Source organism: Mytilus edulis, chromosome 14, assembly GCF_963676685.1.
Source record: "Mytilus edulis chromosome 14, xbMytEdul2.2, whole genome shotgun sequence".
Taxonomy (NCBI): domain Eukaryota; kingdom Metazoa; phylum Mollusca; class Bivalvia; order Mytilida; family Mytilidae; genus Mytilus; species Mytilus edulis.
The window spans coordinates 45,550,951-45,562,828 of record NC_092357.1 but is presented as its reverse complement, the minus strand read 5'-3'; the positions used below and the strand labels follow the sequence as shown (position 1 = coordinate 45,562,828).

The 11,878-nt window shown below is 31.1% G+C and overlaps 1 protein-coding gene across 1 annotated transcript; it reads left to right on the top strand.

Annotated features, from left to right (window-relative positions):
• The first annotated feature begins 1,758 nt into the window (after positions 1–1,758).
• Positions 1,759–11,105, top strand: LOC139504248 (caspase-7-like). Its single transcript, XM_071294315.1, has 3 exons — positions 1,759–1,920; positions 7,309–7,467; positions 10,855–11,105. Exons 1-3 carry the CDS (start codon positions 1,818–1,820, stop codon positions 11,103–11,105), a joined length of 513 nt encoding a protein of 170 aa, XP_071150416.1. The 5' UTR covers positions 1,759–1,817.
• Positions 11,106–11,878: the final 773 nt, after the last annotated feature.

The window sequence follows — 11,878 nt, the reverse complement described above, 5'->3', positions numbered from 1 at the left end:
AATTCATAAATCGATAGAGAGAAAATACAAATCCGGGTTACAAACTAAAACTGAGGGAAACGTATCAAATATAAATATAAAAATAAACTTGTATTAGGTTTCTTATAAATCGAAGATATATAAGATTTTTTGACTTAATTTCGGTAAGGTTTTGCAGTTGAGTGATAGCGGTGAAGGTTGGGGAATAAGGTATGCCATTTGGGATTAGTAGGTACATTTGTTAGCTATAATAAGCTTTCTAATTGTAAAAAAAGAAAACACGGAAGGGTCTTCAACATTGTATGAAAAGTAAATAGTTTGAACTAACTGTTGTCTTAACATACGACAAATTAACATGCGTTTGTAGTCTTAGCAATTTACGTTTCTCTTTGGGCAAAAATCAACACCAGGGTTGGTTTCAAGTCCCCAGATACATATTGTGATACCTTTTGACTTCTTATTCTTGATTCTGAAAAGTAAGGTGCAATTCTTTTCCAGTACATTGTAAAAAACCAACTTGAAATACAACTTTTTTTTTATCCGGACGTCTCGTTCTTTTTCTAAAAAAGTTCATCGGAAGGTACCAAGACCTTGTTGATAAATATTCCGTATCAACTTCTCAAATAATACACGATCGTCTTGATGTATAGATTCTTCGTACTGATGTTGTTTATCATCTTAACAACGTGTTTTATAGTTCTTTCATTTGTCTTTGTTCTATTATTAATATTACTTTTACTGTTGAATGGTTTCATGTGATATCCGTTTCACGTGGCTCGGTACTTATACATCTCGTCAATGTGTTTGTATTGGCTTTCATTTTTTGTGGTTTGTTTTGTATTTGCGACTTTCAGTATTTCTTTTGTTCTTATAACGTGACTCTGTACTTTAAAAGATCCCGTCAGTATGATATTGTTCTATTATATGTCATTATAATATATTTCTATTATGAATTACAATATACGTTGAACCACAAACGTCAAAATCATTCAATCGCGTAGTGGTATTAACTATTTTTGGATTCTTATAAATTCTATATATAACTTTTGGACTAGTTTAAATCTCGGTCTATTTCTTATATTTATTCTTACATACTTTTGATTTTTTAACCCTGTATGCTAACATTCCCATGAAAATTTTAAAAGTGTTTGTACGCACATTGAACGACAAATTTATGTGACGTATAAAATTTTCTGACGTCAGACACTCAATAAATGTGTTCGTAGATAGTAGATGTTTTTGTGTTCTGTTAAATTGTTCCTTTTAAAATTGTTAAACGATGATGACTGATGTACCCATATTTTGACTATTATATTTATTGTGTCTTTATTTAACGCATCAATGTAAAAATATCGGAAATTGATGAGACTGTCATTAAAGTGAGAGGGTTAGCGCTATAGAACCAGGTTTAATCCACCATTTTCTACATTTGAAAATGCCTGTACCAAGTCAGGAATATGACAGTTTTTGTCCATTTGCTTATGATGCGTTTTGTTATTTGATTTTGCCATGTGATTATGGACTTTCCCAATTGATCTTCCTCTAAGTTCAGTATTTTTGTGATTTTACTTTTTGCACTTTAAACTATATTCCACAACATTTTAAATGAAGAATTCACAGATCTTAATGTATATTGTTACATTTATATAGTTATATGTCCAATGATGATAGAAATACATGCTAAATATAGATTTGCAGATATCATCATGTAATTTGAATGAAATAAAACTAGTAAAATGCATAAACTGTCTTTTCCTTGTTGTATGATTAAATCTTTGAAATAGTTAAGGTATATCAATTCAGTGCGATATGTTGATACTATAGAATAATTGAAAGGCATGCAACTTATATTTCAGTTAGGAATAGCCACCCAGGATGGTACTATAAAAGTAGATGATTTAGTCCGACCGTTTAGAAATGATAATGCATTCAGTTTCATTGGTACGTATACAGCAAAGAATAGGGTCGTCGTAACTTATGCTTTCACATGTTTTAGATCAGGTTAAAAGTAGATTTCAAATTACTTACATGACCAACTAATTTCAGAAACTCTCAACATTTTATTTATCCAACAATATAAGAAAGAGAGCGTTTTGTATTGTATCTTGCCTTTGATTGTTATTTATTCGATAACGAAGCAACGGAAAGCCGTGTTGTCTATTTAAAGACATAATCCGTTCTAGAAATAAGCAAATCTGGAATAGGATTCAATTTATAATAAAATTGAGAATGGAAATGGGGAATGTGCCAAAAAGACAGCAACCCGACCATAGAAAAAAACAACAGCAGAAGGTCACTAACAGGTCTTCAATGCAGCGATAAATTCACGCACCCGGAGGCGTCTCCCAACTGGCCCCCAAACAAATATATACTAGTTCAGTGATAATGAACGCCATACTAATTTCCAAATTGTACACAAGAAACTAAAATTAAAATAATACAAGACTAACAAAGGCCAGAGGCTCCTGACAAGAGACAGGTGCAAAAATGCGGCGGGGTTAAACATGTTTGTGAGATCTCAACCCTCCTCCTATACATCTAGCCAATGTAGAAAAGTAAACGCATAACAATACGCACATTAACATTCAGTTCAAGAGAAGTCCGAGTTTGATGTCAGAAGATGTAACCAAAGAAAATAAACAAAATGACAATAATACATAAATAACAACAGACTACTAGCAGTTAACTGACATGCCAGCTCCAGACTTCAATTAAACTGACTAAAAGATTATGATTTCATCATATGAACATCAGGTACAATCCTTCCCGTTAGGGGTTTAGTATCATACCATCATAACATATATGAGAAGAACATAACCCGTGTCATGCCAACAACTTCACTTAATAAATCAACCATCTTTTAAATGAGATTATGTACCGAGATAAAAAATATGTAAACATGCTTACATTTGCAGTATTTCTAATTGGTATTCATTCAAATTTCATATTGTGCTACTTTTTAAATGATTCTGAAATGGTTATAGTGGATGATTGTCTAAATAAATTGTTCAAATTTTATTTTCGATTTTAAACATTAAGTTTATAGAATTATCCTATTAAAAGCCACGACAGTATTGCTCTCTTTAATGCCTGTCATGACCCCCAAACATTTTCGTAGGAACCACAATGGGGGCTACTAGTATGAGAAAGTAACTTAAATTTTGCAGTCGGATATAGGAAAAACAAACATCAGCCCGTGAATTTTAGATAAAACTGCAATGAAATAATGGTGGAAATTACTGGGTCCCCGTGTTATTTTTTTCAAGCTTGTTGTTTAGCTTGTAAATAGACGATATCAAAAAATTTGATGTGTTTTAAAGTAGAAATTACTGTTCCATTCGAACAATATCATACAGTCAAATAATCGACTCGAAAGAAAAAAAATTCGTACATTTACAAAACTGAAGTAAAATTCAAAATACAAACTTAAATATTATTATAAGCATGACAAGTAAGGCCGTTATTTATTTTAAATTTAGTTGTTTTTTTTATTTTTCATGTCTGCGCCTTGTATAGCTGTCTTTGTGATATAGGTTTTCTCATTATTGAAGGCTGTACGGTTGCCTATAATTGCTAAAAATGTATATTCACTTAATTTGAACATAGGTGAATAGTTGTATAATAATGTGATCAGCTATTTAAAAAAGGTTAAAAATTCTTTTTAACAATTTATCGCAAAAGCTTTATTGCTAAATCAAACAAATATCAATGCCAGTACACCGTACATTCTGAGATTAGCATACTTTTGAAATATTGTCAAAAGTTTGTGAATTTTTCAAGAAATTTTTTGTCGGAACCTACATTTTTAAATGTAGTGCATTCTGAGGGTGTCATTGGATATACTAAATGTCATGAATCCAGATTAGCCGCTAGATAAAACATGTCTAACAACATTTACACAGTATAACAAAAGTGGACAATAACCGATAATTTTAGATAATGTGTATTAAAGAAGTCATTTTATTTTCGTTATAAAAACAGCAATGAGCCAAACAATTATAAATAATCTTTAACATATTTATGTTTTGTTTATTGTTTTGTACATGAGTCAGACAGTCAGCTCTCGTTTGCATTGTTTGCCTTTTTCATTTCGGGACCTTTTAAAGATAACCACTAATCATGGGTTTTGCTAATTGTTGAAGGCTGTATGGTGATCTACAGTTTTAAATGTCTGCATCATTTGGTCCTTCGGGTCGAGTTGTCTCATTGACAGTTATTCAACTTTTTCTTTATATTTATGCATATATTTATATAGTAAGTGCCTATAAAATCAATCTAACAAATTTAGAGTAGATTTAAGTCTTGTTTCCTCCCCGACCGGGGATAGAACTTGTACTTTTCAACACACGCATACGTAAAGGATTTTTTTATTTGATGTGAAAATCCGTAATATTATTCTTTATTTAGTTCTCAGACATGGTAAATATTGTGAAGGCGAAGGGGATATAAACCCTTGAATATAAACCCTGTCGATGACCCGAATTTTTACATATTTTACGGAATACCCCTAAGTTTATGTTTTTTTTCCAGCACCAGATATTTGTTTAACATTCATAATGCAATAAATGTATCCATGACAAGTTTTTTGTTCTTAACGTTTATTCATATAAATGTACCTTTTAATCATCTTGACAAGCATTTTTTTTTCGTTCAGATTATATTTTCAACAAAGTTTTCAAATTTCATTTTTACTGTTTTTATGTTAGTTTTTCAAATTATTTACAACAAAGACAGTGAAACCCAAATCATGATATTTTCTGCATACGTGAAGTATTTTGAAGTTTTTATCGTGTATGTAATAATTATAATAACACGTTACAACATTATATCTAAGAATTTGAAGTGTGTGTGCATTGCAAATAAAAAAAAACAACGTATTATTGACGAATGAACGTCATTATTTTCAATCTGTCAGCCTCGTATATGTTTTACATTTCTTTGTAGTTTAGACTACAATGTACGTCACATAGTAATACGTGTTATGATGCCGTTGATGATATTTCAATATGTAGGAAAACGTCGTATGTACTCCGGCAGTTTCTTAAATATATACTGACTTTCCTGTTTCGGTAGGTGTTACCTTCTCGTAGGCATAACACAAGGTCATCTGATACAAAACACAAAATATTCTTAAGTGAACAGAAATTATCAATGTGCAAATATTTCTTTCGAAATTAAGTGTTGGTCAATCTTGGATATGATATGGTTTTGTCAAATGAATAGCTGAAGACTAAATGCATTTTTTTAAATCAAATTTGAACTCGTCACATGCTTTTTTGAACAGATACTACCGGTCTGATTCAGACGGTTTGAAAAGAGAGAGGAAGCCAATTACAGTTCACAAGTAGCCTTAAAAGTACCTTCGTTATTAGGGATCAGAACTACAAAACTTTATTTGTCAACAAAACGTAGAATACAATATAGATAAGACGAATCTGACCTTACATGACCCCCATATTAGTGTTTATCAATCGTTGCAGGCCAACTTATAACCGGTGGAGATGTTGCAAAGCGTAATAGGAAAATGACAGTCATTACAACTAAAACCTTTATTTACTGATCGTTTTGATAATTTTGAAATTATCAAATAAATTTACCATTCCGAATCATAGGATCGATAAGTTCACATTGATCATAATCAAAGACCGAGTTTCAATTTGGGCAAAATATAGCCCTGAATTTCAATTCCATCGTAACATATAACACAACTCTACAACTTACTTAAAAAATTGACATCCTTCAAAAACCTTCATGCAAAGTATAACAAATGACTTCATACTTATATACGCTCCAAAATCAGTTGACTTTTTGGATAAAGTATAAATACAATGATTTGTTTTGTGTTGTCCAATTTCGATTATTTTGTAAAGTTTTGGCCGCAACAAAGAATCCGAAATGTTCCGCCACCAAAAGGTTCAAAGATATAAAGTATATCCCTTGACACAAAACTTTTTTGGATAAGGGACTACGACTAAAACATATAGTGCGAAACACGGTTATAAATTTTTCAACAATTTAACTTCAATCTGACATTATGAAATAAACATTCAAAGGTAACGAGTCATGACTGGATACTATATAATATGATGCGATGGGCTAATCTAGTTTGTATTTGTTTATTGGTAGCAATATTTTTCTATGTGAGATTTTTAAATGGTCTTTACCTGACCAAAAACTTTTAAAACATTTTTGGTACTTGTTCTAAAATAATTTCTTTGTTTGAATTTAATTGTGATCAAAAAGGTTATTTGTACCTGTACTGGTACAGTAATTATCACAAATTAATGCTTTGCATGTATGAAATAGTTCGGTATATGTCTAGGGTAACTTGGTGTCACGAAATCACTGCCCGAATTAACTACCAGTAAGTTGGGTGACAAATGTATGTGTAAAAAACTATGCGAAATGTTAAGAGAATGCCAAAGAAGATACGTTTTGAAAATTTATATCATATTTAAATATTAACATGATTTCTACACTGTAGCGACTCATGACTTTTTCTCTATCTTAAGAATAAAAAAAGTAAATCATATTGGATAAGCAAAGAGCAATGACTGTAGGCGAGCAATGTATTATAAAACACATATTTTCTGAAGTTCCGTTCATCACTATTTTTTCAAAATTACAATGGCACTTTAGAATTATGATGCGCCAGACAAGCACTCCTTCGCGTCTATCAAAAAAGTATAAAAGTAAAACTTTGTGTGTTATACTATACAGAACAGTAAATTTTTTAACAACGTCTCGAGGTCTGACTGGCCAAATGACCTAATACATAGTAATTGAAAATACTTTTTTGTTTTGATTGCTATCGACCGATTTTAACATGTAGTTTTTAAATACAAATTTACTAACGAGCCTTCAAAAAGCGTTCGGAATTCGGTGTTGACAGGGTTCGGTATTATCAGGTTAAATTAACGCAAATTGATAGGGAAATTGTGTGGGACTTTGAAAATTGTTCGGTTTAAACTGAAATTCGGTTTTATCAGGGTTCGGTTTACCCAGGTTTCACTGTATACTCTTATTTTGTGTAATCATATTAAATTTTACAAATATAAATGTACCTGGGGTATATCTGAATCTGAATCAATTAAAATCTTATACAATCATTCAGAGAATTTATATATATGCACATGTATAACACACACATTCCATGTATTTTAACACCATTTGTACTTGTTTGTTTTATGTTTGCCTTTTTCTACAATATCTTTTTGAGCAGTTTCTAATCAGTGAAACACAAAAATACAGGATAAGTTAAGATAAAATCATTCCAAAATTCAGTATTTCATATAAAAATGTTTCAAAATGCCAATGCTATATATACAGGAAAACCAAAGATTTTCATTATCCAGGCATGCCGTGGAGGTCGATCCCAAGTCAAAGAACAGTATATAGAACCAAACATAATTCACGAAGCAGATAGCACAGTTTGTGCAAGATTGCCCACAGACGCTGACATAATTAAGATATTTGCAACTACCCCAGGTATAGATTTAAACTACATTTTTAGAATATAAAGCCCGCCTCCGGGAGAGTTATACTCTCGCTGTTTTGAGAATCCATGGCTGGCATTTGACTGTTAGCTACTCTTTTGTCGGCTTGTTGTTCACATGTCATATTCCCCATTTTCATTCTCAATTTTACAAATGAACTGATTATATAAAGATGCATTTCTAACCTATACAGAGATTTAACAGGCATTTTGAATGGCGAAAGTTTACTTTTGACATGTTGTAGGACTGCTCCGACTGGTTCTAACCAAAAATCTTAACAAATATAAAGGAAAATATTGTTCTAATGACTACCGAAAAAGTTCATTTGAAACAGGTCAGTTACTGATATTAACTTCGAAACCAGTTCGATACAAAGTTAATGTCAAATCTAGTCCTATCCAAATTTTAACATTAACAAACGAACTAGAAAAGAATATATGTTTTAAAGATGTCGGTCTGTTCAGCATGTTCAGCTTATCACCAAGTTAATATGTGCATGTAGTCTTGACCATTGTTCACTGATTGATAATTAGGAACGCATTATTCATACAAATACATTCCGATCGGTCTTGTTTGTTAAAAGACATTGCATATTCAGATAAAGATATTTATCAAGTCAAGTTGAAAAGTAAAACCAAAAATGACGAACTTAAAGGTGAATTTACAAAGTGAGAGTAGAAAAACGGACAGAACCACGTTATACTTTATCAATCATTGGGAGAAATTGAAATCAACAGGCATTTTTTGACCGAAAGGTATGTTTAACCAGGTTTTGTAGCTAGCCAATTCCCACATTTGTACTACAATTGATTTATTGACAAAATATTTGATTGAGAGATAACAGTTCTAACTGTTGCAATATGCAAAACATAGGTACCGTAAACTTAAACACATTTATGTTGAAATTTTGAATAAGAACTATAGGAAGATTAAGTAATACTTTGACAGACATATACGAAACAAAATCACTGTACAATTTTGTGGGTTTACATTCCGTATTTTATTCAAAATATTTGCTTGAACTTCAATCAGTCGTTTTATGGTATAGGAGTGACTTTGTAACAACCATAAGTGTTGGTCTGAATTAATTAACACTGCTCATGGTTGTACTTTATTATAAAAGTATAGGCCTGTACAAACACTAAGTTTATTTTAGAATTCAAGTTTGATTTTATAATATAAATGATAGCACACATGTGTTGGTTTTTATTAAGATGCCTTTATGTTTTCATTTGTTGAAAATGCAGAACTGTCACTGAAAATCAGTAGATTTGATATCTGAAGATGTTTTTATTACAATAAAAGAATATTGAAACTTTAATCAGAACTTGCATTATTTATTGTTACTTTATAATAAAAAATAAATGTCAGTATCGTAAATCAGTAAATTTTGAAAGTCGTGAAGGACTGTGTAATACAAATGACAGCAATAATGATACAAATTGACTACACAAATGTGGTTTAATTGAGTTTGCACATTTCTGCTTATTACTCTCAAAATACCGACCCTTCATTTACTACTAGTAGTCTTGTTATTTTGAAATTATTCTTTTTCAAAAAAAAAATGTACCCGCTCTTATCCTAACGTAGCATATGTGAACTGTATTAAAACAAAAGAACAGTGAATTGTTTTACTCGGAATTGGTAATAAAAAGGAAAGTACATCAGTACTGATGAGAAATTAGTACACATAAAGTCTGTCGGTTTTGATTAAAAGTTCCACTTATTCCTCTTGTTATTCAACATACCGAATCGTTATTCAATTAGTAGTTCCGATATCACATGACCGTTTATACTACATGATAGTTTGCTTGCATCAATCACAATGGCCATATTTGTATTTTATAATGAAAATTAGGCGTTGTTGTTCTCAGAAGTCTAGTCTTTGATTAAACTCCATGATGTTGGTGCATTAAGCAATAGCTGTAATTTCTTTCTGACAATGAAAGTAACTTAAAAGCAAAGCAACTTATGCTCAATGTCAAACAAAAATACTCGACTGTGGATTCATTATTTTTCGTTCGATACTGATTTTAGTTGGGTTCGTCGGTATTGGTGAACCACGACATTATATGTGCAACGAATAACACATATTTTATAGGCTTGTCTGCAGACTTTAGCAAAACCACGAAAGCAAATATCCATGAATATGCAAGTTTTCCTGAATCCTAGACAATTAAATACCACGAAAATAAGTGAATCCACAGTATCTATAGCATTATAACAGCAATTAACTTTAAAAAAAACTAAAACATGAATAAAATGACATACAAATATACATGTGTATCCTTCTTTTGATAAATTCTTTAAACTCATTGAGTCGCAAAACCTGACATCTTAACACATTACATTTCGATGAGTAAATAGCTTTAAAACCAATAATTTTTGTCTAAGAAGTTTTCATTTGGTTTAAATCGAAAAAAAAAGTATTATTTTCTATATAAATGATACAGGAAAAATTGACAAAAGTAGTCTTTGTTATCCTAAAGTCTCAAAGGTGTCAACACGTTAACTGTGGAGAAGTGTTTGAAAAAACCCGAAACCACCTGAAACGTCTGCTTGTTTGAATTAAATTATGAATTGATTCCTTCCGTGCAGAAAATTATAATGTCTTGTCACGATATAACCCACATCACAGTCATGTAGTTCTTTTTTTCTAATAACCCATAGATAACTCATTGTTTAAGACTGTACGAACCAATTTAATCTATTCTATTTTATTCGTTTAAACTGTGGTTCAAAGTTGTCCCTTTGGCAACCATACCACATCCTTCTATTTCTATACTTATGTGAGAGTAGAAGAAAACTTTCATAGTTTAACTTTTATTTGATGTCGATGCTGAAAGACGGCTCAAAACTAAGATATATGAGAAATGTAACGATCTATACTTTTCGCTGTAAAATTTCGAAGCAATTACATAAAAACTGTCACACATTATGGTTTAAGTGATACGCTTGACACTGATACAACATATTGGTAACCTGGTCAAACTGTTAAACAATTAAAATAGACAAGACGGAAATGTTTAAACCTAAAAATGAGATATAATTTGACATTTCATGACCTGACTATGAACTAATTTTACTAGTCTATTGTCTTTCCTTTTTATTTTTATTATGTTACCCAGTTTCATCGCTTGAAGATAATCACACCTATTACAATTAAAGAGACAATTTGTCTTCAGGCCTATCCATAATTACCATTATTGTTTAACTTTTAATATGTTTTCCTTGAATAGCTGTTGGTGTCTTTAATTCACGATTAACATTCCATAAACACTCTGCAAACGTATTTCATTTTTTTTATCAACAAATGTCTGAAAGAAATGCATTGTATATATACTTAACTAAAACCGCTTTCCTATGTTTTCTTTTTTAGGATATTATAGCTACAGAACAGTCGATTCAACTTCATGGAGAGGAGCTTGGTTTATACAAGCTTTCATAGCTGTTGCAAGAGAGCTTCCAAAAAGCCATATTCAGGAGATATTAACGGCTGTTACGCATGAATTAGCGATAAATCCTGAATATGAAATAGATGGCGAAAAGTGTCAACTTCCAATGTTCGAAGCTGCTTTATCAAAATTATTTTATCTTAAAGGGAAACGTCGCAAAAAAATCAAAAATTGATATTATGTTCATTCAGTATAAAAATATTCAAATTCATAGTTATTAAAGTTTTATTCCGCTAGATAAGCGATCACCATCGATTTAAAATTTAGAGTATCAATTCTCTGCGTTCGGCCTGGGTTAAATTGTTAATCAAGACAAGATCTATTTGCCCTGAAATTTTCAGACGAATCAGACAACTGGTTGTCGGATTGCTGCCCTTTAATTGGTATTTTTTAAAGAAATTTTACCGTTTTTGGTTATCTTGAATATTTTTATAGATAGAGATAAACTGTAAACATCAATAAAGTTCAGCAGAGTCAGATCTACAAATAGGTCAACATGACCAAAATTGTCAGTTGAATCCTTAAGGAGTTATTGCCCTAGTGGAAGATATTAGCAGGCAAAATCGAGGGAATTGTGCAAATGATGATACAAGCATGAAAATTACCACAAAGCATCATTATTATGTACTTTTAAAGAAACAACTGCTGGCCATTAAAACAAATCATTTTTTCAAGATGGCTACCGTCGTTTTCTAAAATGACTGTTTTTTTCAGTTTGAAAATACTGATTTTTTTCTGGAAAACATTTCTTTTACCTTCTTTTAGTGAAAAACAGCTGTCATGTTTGGTAGCTACCTTCCTTACATGTGAATAATTCACTAGACATGAGTATTTAACATATACAGGGTTTGCGCATGCGCGAAAAAATTAACAAAATTCATTAAAAAATATTTCAACTATTTAATATAAAATAAGTGATTTGGGATTTTCAAAGATATTATGATTTGG

Coding starts and splice junctions, on each gene's coding strand:
- LOC139504248 (XM_071294315.1), top strand. CDS start 1,818: ATGCAACTTATATTTCAGTTAGGAATAGCCACCCAGGATGGTACTATA. Junction 1,921..7,308: donor TAATGCATTCAGTTTCATTG/GTACGTATACAG, acceptor CTATATATACAG/GAAAACCAAAGATTTTCATT. Junction 7,468..10,854: donor GATATTTGCAACTACCCCAG/GTATAGATTTAA, acceptor TTTCTTTTTTAG/GATATTATAGCTACAGAACA.